Source organism: Pseudorca crassidens, chromosome 17 (genome assembly GCF_039906515.1).
Source record: "Pseudorca crassidens isolate mPseCra1 chromosome 17, mPseCra1.hap1, whole genome shotgun sequence".
NCBI classification, from domain to species: domain Eukaryota; kingdom Metazoa; phylum Chordata; class Mammalia; order Artiodactyla; family Delphinidae; genus Pseudorca; species Pseudorca crassidens.
Genome location: NC_090312.1, coordinates 7999887 through 8019558, shown reverse-complemented (window position 1 = coordinate 8019558; position 19672 = coordinate 7999887). Strand labels below are relative to the sequence as shown.

At 46.1% G+C, this 19672-nt stretch overlaps 1 protein-coding gene across 2 annotated transcripts in view; it reads right to left on the bottom strand.

The window, feature by feature from the left end:
- ZFAT (zinc finger and AT-hook domain containing) overlaps positions 1 to 19672 on the bottom strand; it is a 186696-nt gene that overhangs the window by 82865 nt on the left and 84159 nt on the right. For both annotated transcript variants that reach the window (XM_067711189.1, XM_067711191.1), the window contains exons 8-10: positions 17299 to 17386; positions 15164 to 15313; positions 13306 to 13479 (exon numbers count right to left, since the gene is read on the bottom strand). In XM_067711189.1, the coding sequence (XP_067567290.1) occupies positions 13306 to 13479; positions 15164 to 15313; positions 17299 to 17386 (412 nt within the window). The remainder of the gene's footprint in view (positions 1 to 13305; positions 13480 to 15163; positions 15314 to 17298; positions 17387 to 19672) is intronic.

The following is a 19672-nucleotide window of genomic DNA, read 5'->3' as shown; positions in this document are numbered from 1 at the left end:
TTGGTCCACCTGGCACCCTCGGTGGGCTGCAGGTACTTTGGGGACAGGGACAGTAGACTTCTCATTCCACATCCTTGTGCCCGGCAGCGAGAGCATGCCAGCTATGAGGCTAGCAGCAAGTCACGGGGCCGTCCCAGCAGGATGTCTGCTCAGCCTGTGCCCTCTCCCTCCCCACAGCCACCACCATCACACAGGGCACCACCAGAGCCTTGTATACGGCCCTGCCCACCATCCCTGCCCTCCCAGCCACAGGTGATGGGACCGCTGTGGACCAGTGACCCAAGCTGAGCCAGGAATCTGAACTGTCGGGATCTGAAGCATGTAACTCAGAAGCTATTGGTCATTATATTTTCAATCTGTGGATGAAATAAGAACACAAACCAGTCTGCAAAGGGAGACGGAGACAGAACGTCAGAACAAGGAGGCAGAGATGAGCAAAGGTGAGTGACGAAGACATCCACTCAGCAAGCACTCCCTGAGGGGCCACTGTGTGCGGGGACCAGGCCGGACCCCTGAGCACAGCAGCGGGCAGACAGCGGAGCCCTTGCCCTCATGGAGCTCACAGCCTATAAGGACAAGAAGCAAATAAATCACTACAAATCACAATGGGCTATGGGGGAAACGGACGGGGCCGTGGAGGGTGAGGAGGCCGGGACAGGGTGTGGCCACGGGGCTGAGGCAGCAGGGAAGGCCTCTGTGGTCAAGTGAAGGTGAGAGGTCGACGGGGTCCAGCCACAGTTAGAGGAGGTGAGGACAGTCCTGTGAAGAAGCAACGGAAAACGCAAGGATCGCTGTCTCTGTAGGATATAATAAACGTCCCTTTTCTGTTTCAGTGACCTCAAATGAGTTTCTGACAATGGCAAGCAAGAGTCCCAGCAAATACAGCTGTTGAATGAATCAGTGGGTGCATGAATATAAAACGCCAAGACCCCTCAAGGCAAAGACATAAAAAAGGACACGAACAAACAATGCACTCAAGAGAGGATTAAATCCGACTTAATTAATCAAAAGAAGTCCAATGACAGCAAACACTTGCACACAGCGCTATGAACCCGTCAATGTTACAAATTCCTCATGCACGTTACTCCTGTAATCCAGCTAATCCTCTAATTCACCTGATCGATTTCATGATTATCAAATCCCTAAAAAGTATAATAAAATGGTAAGGACTGATATCCATTAAACTAAGAAACTGAACTTCATGCAAAAATGAAAGAGTTCAGTGAGAACACTGTCATGTTTCTGGTACAATTTTTTTGAAAAGTAAGCTGGCCGTGCAATGCGTGATTCAAACCACCAAAACGAAAGAGCCACCCTGCTCCTGGAAATATGTCCTAAGGAATTAATTCTTGCATTGATTAATTAATGCAAGAAAGCATTCCCTGCAACATAAGCTGTAATAACGGGAGGAAAAAAGAAAACAATACATTGCCCCAAAATAAGAGAATGGTTACGTAACTCATGGATCACCACCTTAATGGAACATTATGCACCTCTTAAATGTATTATTCATGGACTCTACAGCAACAAAAACTAATAGTAATTTTAAAGCTAAAAGAATGATATTTATCCTTTAATCACAACTATGTAATCATTCCATCTGAACAGGAATAAAGGTTGAAAAAAATTTTTTAAAGAATAATTCATTTGTTGTGTGATAGAATTGTGGGCATACTTGTAGGAAGGGGTTAGATTTTTGTGACTGTGGTTTTAATGTTTTCTGTGTAACAGAAAAGCATTTCTGGTAAATTAGCACCCATCTTTGAAAGGCTGGGATGTTGGATCCCATTTGCTATTGCCCATAGTCCAGAAGACGGGTCTTTCAATGTGGAACAATAAAGTGATATCAGTGGTTCCCAAACTTGAAGCTCAAAAGAGTGCACTGTCTTTAAAACACCGGCCAGCCTTGACTAGCTGTACACTGACTGAGGCATCTCTGCCCCTCCTCTTTGCACAGAAAAGACAGCGGCCTAATTTTGTGAATCATCTCAGGGTGGTCATTTCTTGTCTTCTGAGTTAGGATTGAACCTTTCTAAACAGTCAGAAGTCATTCTGAGCCAATCCTCGTCAGTAAGGAGAACAAAAGAAAGCAGAGCCACGCCACCCTCTGGAGAAACACTCTTTTGAGGGAAGCACTCCAAGCTTACTGCAAAAACACCGGCACAATGAGAAAAGCTAATTGAAGGTACAAAGTCTTCCCCGTTACAAACTACAGAATTTAGAATCTCAGTTACTTATGAAATTTTTATTTGATCCAGAGGCCCAGAGGTTAAACGTCAAAATCACAACAACCCAGATGAACCTTACAAATTTAACGTGCAAAGGAAAAAGCCAGACACAGAAGAGCACGTTTATATGAATCAGTTTATACAAAGTTCAAAGACAGGACAGATCACCTTCCGGTGTTAGAAGTCTGGGTAGTAGCTACCTTGAGGAGTAGTGAAGGGGAACAGCTGGGGGGATGGGTGAGGAGGGCTCCTGAGGGGCTGGCAATGTTCGTGTCTCATCCTAGGATGTGGTTACACGCTGTGCTTCCTTTGTGATAATCCACTGAGTGGAACACTTACCAATTATGCATTTTTTGTATGTGTGTGATACTTTAACTTTAAAAACGTGAAAACAACAACAGTACAAGAACGAAACAGTCAGGCTACCTTCCCCAGAAGGGGCTCAGGAACTGGCACCAAATTAGTTAAGGAAAGAAAAGATGTGACGGGTAGTTCAAGGATAAAGTCTGAGGACTGCATGGCAGTGTGTGAATGACCCTGGCTGCTGCTGCAGGTGGTAAGAAAAAAGACACAATCGGCAATCTCTGCACCTGTGCTTTCCCGTCAGGCATCTTTCCGAGTGCTGGGTTTGCTGGAGATTTCCACTGTGGATATTGTTGCCCGTTCTGGAAACACGATGTTTCACCAGCAGCTCCTATTTTCCTCAAAATGTGTGATGGTGCAACTCCCGTTCAAAGATGGGAGATCGGGGGGGGGGGGTATAAATGTCACCTCCACTACTTCTGTTCATCCCTCAATAGGTGAGGTACCATCTTTGCAGAATCTCCGTTTTCAAGTTTCCTCTGGGAGGATTCTGTTTCTCTAACTTGAGCTCTTCAGCCAGTGCTTCATGGCCAACTGGCTGACGGAACAAAGCTGATCTCTGACCTGTGGACACTGGCTGCGCCTGGCAGTGGGATGCTGGCTAAATCAGGTACCACCAGAAAAAGCCCAGGGTCTGGAGGCAGGCAATCCTGAGCTCAGCCCTTGACTCAGGTCTTAGGCAGAAATCTACTCAGCTTGTCCTGCCAGGTAGAGGGGACAGGATTTGGAGGTGGGATGGGGGAGAAAAGGAACAGAAGTCCCTGTTATACTGCCTTGGGTTAGACATCGAGAGGTGCCCCCAACCCTGGGAGGGTTAGGACTGCCCTTCCTACTAAATTTCCTTCTGCTCTGGAAGGAAAGGTGACTGTGCAAGAGCACGGGGCTGCGGAGGGGGCAGTGGAGCCCCTGCCTGGCTGAGGCCCCTGTGCTCAAGCAGGAGATCCTCCTGAGTAGAGGAGATGCGCTCCACTCCTAAAACTAGACGTCCTCGCCTGCTGGCAGCCGCGTGGGGTGCTCACTCCAGGATATACAAAGCCCCCAGCCTCGTGACCAGCACTTAGAAAATGCACAGCACCTTGGCGAGGATGTGGTGAAAAGGGAACACATACACTGTTGTCGGGAATCTAAACTGGTCCAACCACAATGGAAAATAATACGGGGTTTCTCAGAAAATTAGAAACTGACCTACCGTATGATCCAGCAATTCCACTACTAGTATATACCCAAAGGAAATGAAAATGGGATTTCAATGAGATATATGCATTCCCACATTTACTGAAGCATTATTCACAATAGGCAAGATACAGAAACAACTTAAATGCCCATCAACAGATGAATGGATAAAAAACATGTGGTGTGCACGCACGCGCGCGCGCGCGCGCGCACACACACACACACACTGGAATATTATTTGGTCGTGAGAAAGGACAATATCCTCCATTTCCAACAATATGGATGGACCTTGAGCACATGATGCTAAGTGAGATAAGTCAGACAGAGAAAAACAAGTACTGTATGATATCACTTATACGTGGAATCTAAAAAATCAAAAGCAAAGAGTAAAATACTGGTTAATGGGGATGAGGGAGAGAAGGAGGGAGGGATAAAAACTGATGTTATTTAAGGGTACAAACTTGCAACAAGTAGTACATATGCCATAGTGATGCTTTTTTTACTTTTTGGCTGCACTACACAGCATGTGGGATCTTAGTTCCCTGGCCAGGGATCGAACCCACGCCCCCTGCAGTGGAAGCACAGAGTCTTAACTGCTGGACCACCAGGGAAGTACCACCATAGTGATCTAACACACAGTATAATGAATATAGCCAACAATACTATACTACAGCTATGTAATGAGATAGATATCACTGCAATGGCAATCATGTTATTGATACAATATATAAATGCATCAAAGCAACATGTTATACACCTTACATTTACCTAATGTTGTATGTCAAATATATTCAATAAAATTAAAAAATACTTAATCATCACAAGAAAGAAATTTTAACTAGGTGATGGATGTTAACTAAACTTATTGTGGTAGAGTCACTTCACAATATATACATATATCAAATCATTATGTTGTACACCTTAAGCTGATACATTATATATGAGCTGTATTTCAATAAAACTGGAAAAAAGCTTTAAAAAAAGGGTAACATACACCACCTGCTGGCTTCCTTTGTTTCCTGCTGCACCCTCATCTGCTCGATGAGTGTCCCCGAGGATGGTTCCAGCTGCTTAGTTTCTTTAAATAGAGCTCTATATAAAACCAGGGCCCAATGGAATGGCAGAAAAATCTTAAACCATCAGAAGAAAATAAAACTGTCCCCTTGTCTTCTGGCATTTGGATTCCATCAGAAACCAAAGAAAGACAGTGATGGAAAACTTCTGTTTTAAGGCAACATGTTTGGAATATCTGCTAAATTAAATAACTCCTGCCAAATCAAACTTCATGTGTACCTCAAACTTGAAGGAACGCTAAAATATTTAAAGAAAGAAATCTGCATAAATATGAACTATTACTTGTAATATCTGGAGGCATAAAAGTGAAAATGCCTTCTTATGACTGTTTATCCAGTCTTACTGAAAAAGGTGGTATTTTGCATAAGCAAATTTTTCAGAAAACTGCCTTTACCCTTTGCAACACTGATACTCTTTAAATATTAACTCTTGCACTGTGCCTTCCTAAAGAAGGAATATTTGAGAGAAGAGTAATTTGATCTTTCCTAAATGACACAGACGATGTAGATTAATCACCACAAATATTCATTTGTACACTGTGTCGAGAGTGGCTGGGAACATGAGAATACCGATCCCTAACGGAGCAGGTATACGTACACCTCTTAGAATTAACCCACACTCAGTGTGAACCCAATAAACCTCCCCAGAACCCCACTGCGGTAAGCTGATAATGCCCTCCCCCCAAAATACCCAGGTCTTAAACCCCAGGACCTATAAACATTACGTCATATGTAAAAGGGATTTTGCAGATGTGCTCAAGTTAAAGATCTTGAGATAGGAGATGAGCCTGGATTATCCAGGTGGGCCCAATGAAATCGCAAGGGTCCTTATAAGAGAGAGGCAGGGGGTTCAGACTCCGAGAGGAGATGTGATGAAAACAACAGAGAGGGGGGGTGAGAACTATGGTGCTGGCTTTGAGATGAAGGGCGTGCTCGTAAGCCAAAGGATACAGGCAGCCTCTAGAAGCCAGAGAGGTTACAGAAACAGATTCTCCCCTGGGGCCTCCAGGAGAAATGCAGCCCTGCTGACAGCTTGATTTTAGACTTCTGACCTCCAGAGCTGTCACATAATAAATCTGTGTTGTTTTAAGCCACTAAACTTGTGGTAGCTTGTTACAGCAGCCACAGGAAACTAATACATCCCCATACACAGGAAACTTCATCACCCCCATGTTACAAACAGGGATGATAGAGCACCTGTTCAAGGTCATTCGGACAGGAAGTGGTTCCGACCTGGGACTGCTCCCGTGAGCACAAGGTTTTACTCACTCTGCCGTACTGCCTCTCTACATAGCCTGGTACACACGGGTCTGCCGCCTAAAGTGAGCAGAGCACCCTGCAGGAAGCATAACAGGCATCTGGCAGCAGGTGTTCTGCAAAGCACACATACATCTTTGCAGTTCTGGCATCTGCAGTCATTTGTGCGACGGCAACTCAGAACAGAAGTAGCTGCAGCGGTAAACAGGCAGTTTAAGAAGTCTCTGTACTTTAACGGCTGAACTTGAAGCAGCTTAGGGACGGATGATTCTCTGTAATTAGTACATCAGTTTTGATACAAGGAGGAATGGATCAGCATTAGACAGAGAAAGAAACAGAAGGCAGAGCTCGATAAAAGACCAGGAAAGAGCAAGGCACCAGAAAGGATTAAATTAGAGTCTCTGTGCCAGGTATGTGCAGCCGAGACCCCTCTACCCAGGTGAGGTTGTAGGTAACCAAGCCTTATTCCACAGTTAATCTGTGTATTAGTCTAAGCTAACTGTTCAGTAAGCTGTACACTTCATTTTCTAGTATGAGCTCAGTTATTCTTTTTTTTAATTGGAGTATTTTTGCTTTACAATGTTGTGTTAGTTTCTGCTGTGCAACGAAGTGAATCAGCTCTATGTGTATATATATATCCCCTCCCTCTTGGACCTCCCTCCCACCCCTCCCCCATCCCACCCACCTAGATCATCACAGAGCACCGAGCTGAGCTCCCTGTGCTATACAGCAGGTTCCCACTAGCTATCTGTTATACACATGGTGGTGTATTTATGTCAATCCTAATCTCCCAATTCGTCCCACCCTCCTCTTCCCCCACTGTGTCCACATGTCTGTTTTCTACATCTGCCTCTTTATTCCTGCCCTGCAAATAGATTCATCTGTACCATTTTTCTAGATTCCACATATATGCGTTAATATATTCTTACAGTTTATAAAAACCTCAGAAGAAGAGCTTCAGGTGGCCCCAGACAGGGTGCACACAGAAACTGGGACTCCTGGGTCCTAAAGTCAGCCCTCCCCTCTCCTGCCCATCAGCCAGACACCAGCCCGTGAAGATAAGCCACGGAAACCTACTGTGTTCAATGCTGTTGCCCCTCTCCCACCCCTGACCCTCGACCTTTTCTCCAGGAGTAAGTTGGAGGAAGGCTAAGAGGGATGAGACCAGTCTCACTGAAGCCTAGTAAATGAACCTGGTAAGATCAACCATCTGGCTGCTCAGGTCCCATTTTCTTTTAACTTCTTGGTTCTAGAGTGTATGTTTATAGAAGTAAAAAGACTATGGATGAGTGCAGCTACTCTATGCTAGAGTGACTGTGTTTTTCAGAGGAAACTCCATACTTACATCTCCTAGAATATTTCAATGTGTAGCCATGGGATCTCTTATTATAAATCGAAGAAGCAAGGGAAAAAGTGGTACTTCCTCCACTCAGACCTAATTTCCACATTCAGCTCTCCACTTGTCCAGTTATTACACACACAAGAGTGCTTGAAGCTTGGATAATTCCTCTTTGTAAATTTTACCAGAAAACTTCTTATCTCCAGTGTATGAGGGCAGGTTGGATTGGGAGAAGGAGGGGACCCAAAGGAATTAGCACTGAACTTCAAAGAGCTTTTTATTTCATGATTAGAGAATTCTTGTTTGATTAGGTAACCTAAAGGCACTGCACCATTTAACCTCCCTCATCTGCTCTGGGTGGGCAGAATCATGTATAAAACTGTAGACCACACATCACGTGTCTAGACCCTCTCAAGTCCAAAGCGGGGAGATGTGTTACCAGCGTGATTTCTGCGTTAAATTCTTGCACCCGCTGGCATACATGCAAAGGGTTTAATTGGGCCCTTTATAGATCAGTACCTCTCTTCGTACATTATCAACTGGCAAACCTTTCTAGCAGAAACCTTCACCCGTTCTGGCCTATCTCTTCTGAGGCACAGTAATGAGCTCCTCTGGGAAACAGGAATGAATAAACAGGAATAGATCACTTTAAAGAAGCCAATACAAGTGAAAAATTAGATTCGCAATCAGGTAAAGGAGAGGGTAATTACTCAATTCCTTTCTACTTCATTGAAAGATACCCAGGAAGATTCATTTAACAGTGAGTTCCTCTACCGTATTCTAAGATCTCTAACTCACAAGCATTTGATTTGCTAGAACCCTCTGGGGGATGAGACGCAGAAAAGAGCACTTCCTGAGCGCTCCTACGTCCCACCCACTCTATGTAAGGCACTTTACATGTTCCTTCACTCATCAATCAGCAAAACTTCATGGAGCACCTACTGCAAGTCAGGCACTGTTAGGTGCTGGGGATACAAAACAAGACCAATAGCGTAAGTCAAAACTCCCTGCTTGAGGAGCTTACAGTCTAGTGGAAGACACAGAAAATCATGAAAAAAAATATATATATTGCACATTAGAGAAAGATAGCTCTAAGAAGAAACAGTAAGAAACATGGAAGAAAGTATGAAGTTAGTGGGAGAGTTCCAGTGGTAGAGACAAAAGAAAGACAAACAAGAAAACTATACAGTACACTAGAGAAAGATAAGCCAAAAGAAAAACATAAACACGAGGGGATTTGGGATGATCTGGTGGAATGCTGAGATTTTAAACACACAGTGTAGAGGGAAGAGATACGAGAACATACGTATATGTATAACTGATTCACTTTGTTATAAAGCAGAAACTAACACACCATTGTAAAGCAATTATACTCCAATAAAGATGTAAAAAAATAAAAAATAATAAAAAATAAATAAATAAACACACAGTGTAGCCAAGGGAAGGTCTTCCTGAGAGAAGGACTCTCGAGTGGGACCTGAAGGCCATGAACGAAGTATCCATTCAGGCATCTGGCGGGGAGAACACACCAGGCAGGGGGAGGACAAGTACCCTGAGGTGGGCATGTATCTGGCAGACCTGCAGAGCAGGGAGGAGACGGATCCGTCTGGAGAGGGCAGCACAGATGAGGCCAGAGATGGGGGCGGGGTGAGGGGGTCAGAGAGATCACGGTTAGGATTTTGGCAGTTACTCTGAGGCGCGTGCAACAGGACTGACTGTGGGGACAGGGCCGAAGCAGGAAAAGCAGTTGGGATGCTACTGCAAGAACAGAGGCAAGAGGGGACGGTGGCCAAGCCGTGAGGACACCCAGAAGTGGCAGAATTCTGGATCACGTCGAGGCAAGAACACACAGGATTTGCTAGAGGACCATCTGCAGGGTGTGAGCAAGACAGTCAGGAGTGAGTGACTCGAAGTTTCTGACCCGAGCGCCTGAAAAGGAGCTGCATTTACTGAGATGGCGTAGAGCAGGGGTCGGCAAACTGCGGCCCACGGGCCGAATGCAGCCTGCTTCCTGTTTCGTAACAGCTGGGGGTTAAGAATGGCTTTGACATGTTTCAAGGTTTGTGAAAACAAACAAACTAACTAAAACAAAGAAGAATATGCAGCGGAAGCCCTAGGTGGCTCTCAAAACCTAAAAAATGTACTGTGTCTTTAGAGAGTTTGGTGGCCCCTAGACCACAGGAGACGCACGTGCTAAGTCTGAGGGGCCTTTCAGACACAGGCACAGATGCTGAGTGGGCAGCGGCAGATGCAGAGCTGAAGGCTGGGGGCGAGGACGGGGCTGGAAATGGAAGTTTGGAAGCCTTCACGTAAATGGTGTGTAAAGCCATGAGGCAGAGAGGATCACCTAGGGTGAGGGTGCAGAGGGAAGGGTTCTCGCATGGAGCCCTGCGGCCTGGCAAGACGTAGAGGTCAGAGCTGAGGCGGCACCAGGAAAGGAGACTGAGGGGCGGCCAGAAGCATGGGAAGAAGCCCAGACGAGGGGGCGCGGCGCCTGCCCTTCCAACCTTGCAGCCACTAGGCGAGGGGGGTGTAATTATCCCCACTTCACTGAGGAGGAGACTGAGGCTCAGAGGAGTCACTGAGCCGAGGCCACCCCACCAGGCAGTGGCAGGCGAGACTCAAGCCTCCCCAGCTCTGCCTACTTCACGCAGCTCCTCTGAGGAGCAACCTGCTGAACTATTACTGACACAACTGCACGGAAAACCAAATAAGTTCAGGCAGGCTTTAAAGCCATGCCTGCTTCTAAATAAAGAGCTAACTCTATGGTTACAGGCTGGGAGCCTCATCAAGGTAGCCAGGCCCCTAGTATGAGCACATTTCCCCGAGGAATTCAAAGCATGTTTCAGCTGTTGTCAAACAGCTCATGAAGCCGTCCAGTTTACCCAAAGAAATAATAATTAAATGAGAAAAACTAGATGTCCACAAAAAAAAAGAAGAAAAAGGAATAATATGTGTATGCATAATATTATAATTTTTAAAAGAGTATCTTGCAAAACAATGTACTAGAGCAAAGATCATCAAAACAAACCAAAATCCCAGAATACACCCAACATCTTGAGAAATTCTGGCATTTCAAAACAAAATGGAAAGGACTGATTTCTCAATAAATATGTTGAGTCAACTGATAACTGTTGAGAAACAAAGAATCCTATGACAGACCTTGCACCAGAATAAATGTCAAGAATATTAAATTTCATACATGTTATAAACCCACAAAATAAAACTTGAAGAAAATACAAAAGAATTTTCCCCTAAGATGGGGAAGCTTTCTTTTAACATAGAGAAATAAATGGAAATAGGAAAAAACATAAAGGAAGAGACTGACCAATTTAAATATGCTAAGTTATTTCGCATCTCTATATAAAAAGATACACTAAAAACATAGAAGCAAATGGTAAGTTGGAGAGAAATACTTGCACACTATGACAAACCACTGAGATACAAAAAGCTTTCAGAAGTCAGCAAAATAAAATGTGAGCACGACCAAAAAACGGGTGAGAGATGTAACTAAAGTTGTTTAAAGCTTTTTTAAAACTGAAAAGGAAAAGAAGAGCCTATAGTTACAGAACAGATCACCAATGGAGATGAACAGCTGGTCTACAACCCAGGACTCCACTCACCAGGCTGGCCTTTGAGAAGGCATGACACCACAGCAAGTGTCAAAACAGACACACAAAGGAGCCCCAGCAGGCCTGGGGAAGAAGTGGTCACCCCAAAGTGAGACCAGAGAAAATGACACTGCACCGCACATTCCCACATCTGAAGCACTCCATCACACTTGCCTCCTAGAATCACAGAGCATCAAGGCTAAAGAGAACCAAGAAACGTTAAGGGCTCACGTCCTTATTTTGCAGCATAACAAGACCGAGGCCCAAGTAGGGAAGAAGCTGGCCCACGAGGATGCCCCTGTCCCACTGTCCTCCTGGTGGTCACACCCAAGAACTGATGCCCTTCTTCACAGACTGGCGAGTGCTTGAAAATAAGACACGACTTTACAAAATACCTCATCCTCCCAAGAATGTCAGGAAAGAAAATGAAGAGTAACAGTGCAAACTTCCTGCTTTGTTAAGAAAATATTTCATAAAGTCTTTTGGGAAGGTCGTGTTACTGCTTTGACTCCACACACATATTTGTCCATCTGAACTCCCCTTCCTGCTGAAGAGCTCAGGGAAGCAAGTGAAGTAACAAGCGGGACAGGCTGAGTGTCCCTGGGATGCCTGCTGTGATACCACTACTTACACCAACCCCATCCCTGCACGACCCAGGACGGCCTGTCCATGATCCCTGATCAGACACGTGCCCCATCTTCTCAGAGCCTTTCGGCACCGAGCCCAGACCTCAGAGCCGGGCACGAGGCCACAGTGCCCTTCCCGGCCCTCCAGACCTGCCCTCACAGGCCAGTGGACACACCACACCTCCCTGGCTCTGGGGACGGCCGCTTCTCATAACTGGCGCTGTATCATTAGGGATTTCAGCGAATATTGTGCGACCATGTCAAGAAATACCAGTGAGGCTTATTGCTGGAAGAGGTGTAAGAATTCACGAATGATTACAGGACTTAATGCTTTCATTACTCAGGATACGACTGCTTTGCTGTCATTGTATCTTTAATTACTTTGATTATGGATTTTTAAATTTTCAGCACACTGCTTAAGTCTGAACAGCAGGGCTCTGGCTTTGGTTCAGCCTGAGGCAAGCCCTGGTCCTCAATTCTGATGAATCCCAGGCCGAGCATTCGGCCGAGCCCCTCGAGCTCCCTGACGGCGCACAGGACGAGATCCCCTGGAACAATCTTAAAATAAAGGTAGAACCTAATGGCTGGATCATCCTCTACGCTCTGAAATCAAAACTCTCTGTTGAAATCACTTCAGTTTTCATAGTGGACTCCAATTTTTGTATATCATTGTGCTAAAATAACAACTCATTGGTATAGTTTATTAATCTCATCACATGTGATATTGACAAGATCCTCCCAGAACTGGGGTCTAAAGGAACATTTTAAATGTTATATTAGGTCTTTTATGGTTTGGCTGCCTGTCTTCCTAAAATAATTTTGTGATTCAGCCTTTCTTTCTCTGTCGGGCCCCTCTCAAGGCGACCTTCCCGGTCACTGAGACGCACACCCTCCTCCCCAGAGCTCCCAGCCCCTCGCGTCACAGCACCCACCTTCCCCATGGCCCACAAGCTTCTCTTCCTCCTGCTATAGCCTAGAAACTTCTTGAAGGCAGGAACTGTTCCTTATTGACCCTGTACCCCAGGCAGAGGGCAGCACACAGGAAGAACTGGGTCAGTGGTTCTTGGTGAATGAATGAAACCTGAAATCCACTGAGGTGTACTTTATCAAGGTCAAACCTGCCCAAATGCTGTTTGTATTTTAGACTGAGTCTCATTTTGGACTGAATACGGGAACCCTGAGGTAGCTTGGATGATAAAGAGCACGCCCTTGAAGCATCAAGTCAGGTGTGGTCACGGCCACCCTTCAGGACCGTCAGGCTCGGGTGGGGATGGAGGGCTGAACAGGACTGAAACTTCCAGATCAAGGCCTCCTGAGGATACCTTATTCCCTGAAGGAGCGCCCCCTCCACATCCACCCCCAACAAGTGCACGCGTGCACGTGCGCGCACACACACACACACACACACACACACACACACACAGCGAGTGTTTAGCAAGCACTGGTGGGGTCAGCACGGCTCCAGCACTGAGCACGGAAGCAGGCGAGCTCACTCTGCTCTCCTTCGCAACGGAAGTTCCAAAGACAGAGGCTCCTTCCTGCTCGAGGTGCAGCCACGGTTTCTGCTGGACTCGGGATGTAAGATTCCAACCACACTTTTAGGAGGAAAAGCTCCCTGTGGGGTCACTCACTCACCGTCAGCAGTGTGAAGGAGCTTGTGACTTTTCAATGTCCCTTTTGACTTGAATTTCTTGCCACACATGTCACATAGGTGGGTCTTCTCAGTGCTATGACGGTTCATATGAGCCTTGAGGTTACTCTTGCTACGAGTTGCATACTCACACAAAGAACATTTGAAGGGCTTCACACCTACCGGAGGAGAAAAAACAGATATACACGTGTATTCATGTATACGTGTGTGTATCAGAAGGAACATATATGTATACATATCTACACACACGTCTCCTTGTCCATTTTGAATAAAGCAGTGCATGCTGGTCCCTAAACACGCCGCACACTTCCCCAGGCCACACTCCTACCCGTGCTACGTCTTCCAACTAGGAAGCCCTTTCCTCCTGGGCCTGCAGTAGAATTCCTTGCCTCCCCTTCAGCGCACCCAAATCCCGCCTGTCACTACTGCTGCACTGCTCACAGCACTTTACAGTGGGTAGCTTACACCTCCTCTCCCCACAGTCTGGAATCTCTGAGGGCACAGACTCGAGCATTTGGAGCAGCAGACGTTTACTCACCTGAGTTGAGTTAAAGTGACAGAAATTAACCAAGGGCCTTGGCAAAAGCCACCAGGATCAGGCGCGCAGGATCACACATGAGAGCGTATCTCAGTTCACAAAATAAGCAGAGCTTTACCACGCTAGTCGCCGCTGTTGGGCTAATGGCTCGACTGCAGGGGCGTCTTACCCTTTGGCTACTCCTCCTTCGTTCCACAGACATGTACCGAGGACCTACTCTGTAGTAAACACCGAGGGCTGATTTCAAGGCGCGAAGGCCTGGCCCGGCCTTCCCTGTCCAGAGGGAATGGACCGGCAAAGAGCCCTTACCACCTGGTGCGACACGCTGATGGGGGAGGGGAGCTGTGCCTGCACCTGAACACGGGGTATGACAGGCACGTTTCAGTAAACCCAGCACGGCCACCCCTCGTCTGTACTACCTGCGACCTTGCAGTCGAGGAGGCCCAGGCTTTAACGAGGCTGTGGGGTGTGCCCAGCGGCACAGAGCGGAGGCGCGTGCGTGCTGGTCAACGAAAAAGCAGCCCAGCTCCTCCTGCCGTGTCCAGGTTCCTACTCCATCAGCTACTGTTCTCTTTACTGAACCATTCGCTTGATCCCAGATCGTAGAAAATACTTATTCCTTCTCCCTGTGGAGCCGTCCTGCTTGCCTGCCACCAGCACCGCAGGTTCCTAACTCACAGGAAGGGCCCTCCCTGGCCCCAGGCCTCCCAGCCTCATCACCAGGAGAGTAGCGTCCTCTTCCAGGGGCAGAGGCACAGCCCCGCCGTCCCTAACAGCACCCTGACCTCCAACTGCCCAGCGTCCTAGAGCACGGCCCACATCTCCCTTCACAGGCAAGCACCCCAAGGCATGGCCTACCTTCCTCCTCGCCCAGCTTCATCTCCACCCAGTCTTCCCCAGCCGGAATCAGAGGACTCTGCCGTCCTCCTGGCCTTCCTTCACCCGAGACACCAGCAACTGCCCCCCCACCCCCCGCCTACCACCACCAGAGCCCGGGGGGCGGCCACCAGAGTTACCACCGTGACCAAGCCAGCGCGGTTGCTGCTCTCCTGAAGCTTGCTTTCCGCCCAGGAGTTGTGGTGATTGGCTTAACTACAGCTCCAACCAGAGCCGTGAAGAATGCACATCGCTGCACACCGCAACTGCAGCTGAGTAATGCTTTAAATCTGGCTGACGGACACATTTCTCAGCACACTAAAGAAATTCTAACCACAGGGGATGTGGAGATATAGCTTCCTCCTAAAGAATTCCCAAAGGAAACACAAAATCACAAAGGGGCTCCATTTTGATGGAGGAATACTCACCTTCATGAGCCCAAATATGACGCTGAAGGTCTGAGCCATTCTTCATGAAATAGAAATCACAATACGGGCATTTCATGGCTCTCTTTCCAATGAGCCCTTTCAGCTGCACCCTCCTCCCGAGAACCTCGGAAATGGTGCTCATGGAAACCTCTAGAAGAAAAGCAGGATGAGAACTAGAAGCAGCCAAAGAACCGTGGTTCAAGTTAGACGTCAGTGAGCCTCCTGACAGAACCTGCACCTCCGCTCAACCCCAGCAGCTCTGAGGAGGCGAGTTAACCATGTGCCTCGTGGCGTCACGTGATAGGACTTTTGCCTAAAAAGTCAAACCAGAATCTAAGCGAGTCTCAGAGCTAAATTTCTGTTAACACAAAATGTGTGGGATGGAGAAACAGTATCACGAGGCCACAGTAGGACAAAGGCAGAATGTGAAACCACTCAGGAAAAGAGACTCAGTTTCCCCAACAAATTAACGTCATGGGGGAAAAATGTAGGGCTGGGGGTGTCCTGCAGAACACAAGAAACTTAGGTGACATAACAACTCGATTCAAACAAACCAACTGTAAAAAGGAAGTCTGTGTCAACTGAGGAAACTTTAAATGGACTAATACTAACTGATAATAAGAAACTACTTTTAACGCTGTTTTAATGGTGATGTGTTAGCTCTGTTTTTTAAAAGTCCTTGTTAGTTGGAGATGCAGGCTGAAGCTTTTTTATGGGGAAATCACATCATGTTGGGATATACCGTAGAATATTTGAGGGAAAAAAGTGGGGGTCAGTTTCTGCCAGCAGCTTGACCAAACGTAGACAACTATGGAAGCCGAGTTATGGGTACCTGGCTGTTCTTTATATTATTCTGCGTATTTTGTACCCATTTGAAATTTTACATAATAAAAAATTTAAAATAATAAGCAAAAGTTGAAGGGGTTAAATGGGTATCCCTGGCCCACACTGGACACAGGTTACACAGGACGCGGGTTAACACGGGGAGGACAGAACTGGGCGGTCAGAGAATCACATAACCCACGTGTCCCCACGTGGAGGAAGGCCACAAGGCTCCCCGATCCCAGAAGAAACATGGGGGTTAGCACACTTCCGTTATTTCTTCATTTTTCTCCAGTATCATCTTTAATCAGTGGGTCAGTTCCCCAACAGGAGGAGCAGACACAAAGTAAGAGAAAGAGAAAAGGGACACGGACCTAGCTGCTCTGTTCTCCATTTATGCACACACAGCATACATCTGCACTCATGGGCCCCGAGCGACGTGGCACCGGGGGTCTGGGGACAAGCCGCTGAGGATGGCGGCCCTGCCTCAAGGCTCTTGGGCAGCGGGAGAATACCAGTGCCTAGAGTACAGGGGTGAGTGCACCGTGACGGTCTGCATGGAGGGGGCGGCCACCAAAGGCTCCCCAAGGTGGCTCTGAGGGAGGACGTCGAGAATACCCAGGAATTGACTGGGCAGAACCAAGGAGCAGGGTCCCAGGCAGTGAGAACAAAAGTGACAAGGCATGTGATGCCCAGGGAGTTTGGGGCTTGAGGACACTAAAGGTGATGGTCACTCCAACTCACTGGGTTCCTCAGCCTGGGAGGGAGCCTACACCCCTTGTAAACCATCACTTGGTTCAGGAACCTACAAAGGGGGCCAAGGAAGTAGAATATGTGTCGGGTCTGCACTGGGTAAGGGACCCATCTAAAGGCAGTCACAGTTACTATTAAAAGGGGAAGAGAGCACAGGGAACTCTACTCAATACTCTGTAATGGCCTATATGGGAAAAGAATCTAAAAAAAAAAAAAAGAATGGACATATGTATATGTATAAATGACTCACTTTGCTGTACACCTGAAACTAACAGAACATTGTAAATCAACTATACTCTAAGAAAAATTTTTTACAAAAGGTGGGGGGAATCATGAGACTGGGGCAGACGTATCTGAAGACCAGATGAAAGGATAAAATGAAGCACATGATTATATAAACTCCTGAGCTTTAAAAAAAAGTTAATTCTTGCCCTTGAATTTACTCATATCTTTATTCCCTCTTATATTTCCATTTAATACAGTTGATATATAATGCTGTGTCTTAAAATAAACATAAGCATCTTAAAATCAATCTCCCACTCTAAGATGCATAACCTTACCGGGATGGTTGGTCTTGATATGTGACTTTATCAGTCGATCTTCTGAAAAAGACTTTTCACACACAGGACAAGAATAACTCCTTTTGTCCTTAACAGAAAGAGAGCATAATCAATGGACTGTCTCGTTTAAAACTCAGGCTCTGTGGAAAAATACCACCACCACCACCATCACCGTCACAGCTAGATGCACAGCGCGCCTTTCCCAGCGCCTGGCATGCAGCCCGCAGCTGGCCCCGCACAGCCCGGGGAGCTCAAGGGCAGTGGGGCAATGGCCTCACCTGCATTTCAGGAGGGAGGGACGGGCCTTAGAGACAACGGACCTGTGGAGGTGGCCAGGCCAGGGGAGGGTGGGGCTCGGCCTCGAGGTCTACCACGCAGACCAGGGCTGCTCCACAGCCCGACACGTATTCTGCCCTCCAGTGCTCAAGGCATGGTGTGTGTGAGGGGTTCATATAAGTTATCTTATTGAGACTCATGACCACTCTTGAAGGACAGGCATTATTACGCTTTTACAGATTAAGAAACCAAGACCAAGGGCAAAGAGCCCCAGGTCTGCGAGGAAGAGGCAGCGTCGGAACCCAAGGGTACGGACACCCACCCCAGGCTCCGACCACTCCAAGGCCACGTCCCACCCAGGCTGCAGGTAAGGGTGGGACGTGCATCTGTGCATCTGCTGGCTCGTCAACCCACCTGCCTGCAGTGCCACGTTCTCAATTAGGAAGAAGCTTTTGTGAAGGATCACGCCATTGCTCATCCGCCTTTCCTCTCAGAGTAATGCCATTTCACAAGACAGTTCTTCAGAGGGTGGGTGTTATGGGTTAAATTCTGCCCCCACAGATTCATGTGTTGAAGTCCTAACCCCCAGTACCTCAGAATATGACCTTATTTGGAAATATGGTCATTACAGATGTAATTAGTTAAGATGAGTTTGCAGGCCCTAATTCAATATGACTAGTGTCCTTGAGTGGCATGGACTTATATATAGTACCAAATGTAAAACAGATAGCTAGTGGGAAGCAGCTGCATAGCACAGGGAGATCAGCTCAGTGCTTTGTGACCACCTAGAGGGGTGAGGTAGGGAGGGTGGGAGGGAGACGCAAGAAGGAGGGGATATGGGGATACATGTATATGTATAGCTGATTCACTTTGTTATAAAGCAGAAACTAACACACCATTGTGAAGCAATTATACTCCAATAAAGATATTGAAAAATAAAAAATTTTTTAAAAAGAGGAAATGTAGACAGAGACCTGCAAGAGGGAGAACACCATGTCTTCATGGGAGAGAGAAAATACCCAAACCCACCCCAAGAGAAGAAAATTACAAGCCAGTATCTCTCAAGAACATAGATGCAAATATTCTCAACAAAATATTAGCACATAAAACCCAAAATGTTTAAAAAGAACTATACACCACAACCAAGTGGGATTTATCCCAGGTACAAGGTTGATTCAACATTCTAAAATCAATTAATGTAATCCATCACATCAACAGGCTAAGAAATAAAAACCACATGATAATATCAATAGAGGCAGAAAAATAATTTGGCAAAATCCAATACCTATTCATGATAAGCAATCTCAGTAAAGCAGGAATAGAGGGGAAGTTCCTCAACTTGATAAAGAGTATCTACGAACAACCTATAGCTAACATTATACTTAATGGTGAGAAACCAGAGACTTTCCCACTAAGATTAGAAACAAAGCAAGGATGTCCCCTCCCAGCACTCTGTTTTAACATCATAGCTGAAGTCTTAGCTAATGCAATAAGACAAGAAAAGGAAATAAAATATATAGAGACTGAGAAAGAAGAAATTAAAATTGTCTTTGTTTGCAGATGACATAATCACCTATGTAGAAATTCTAAAAGAACAGACAAAAACATTCCTGGAACTAACAAGCGATTATGGCAAGTTACAGGATACAAGGTTAATATACAAAAGTCAATTGCTTTCCTATATACTAGAAATGAACAAGTGGAATTTGAAATTAAAAACACAATACTATTTACATTAGCACACAAAAAATTCAGTGCTTAGGTATAAATCTAACAAAATATGTACAAGATCTCTATGAGGAAAACTTCAAAACTGATAAAGGGAATCAAAGAACTAAATAAATGGAGAGCTATTCCAGGTTCAAGGATAGGAAGACTCATTGTTGTCAGACGTCAGTTCTTCCCAATTTGATCTACAGATTCAATGCAATCTCAATCAAAATCTCAGCAAGTTATTTTGTGGGTACTGACAAACTGATTATAAAGTTTATACGGAGAGGCAAAAGACCCAGAAGCCAACAAAAAATACTGGAGGAGAAGAACAAAGTTGGAGGACTGACATTACTCAACTTCTGGACTTACTATAAAGCTACAGTGA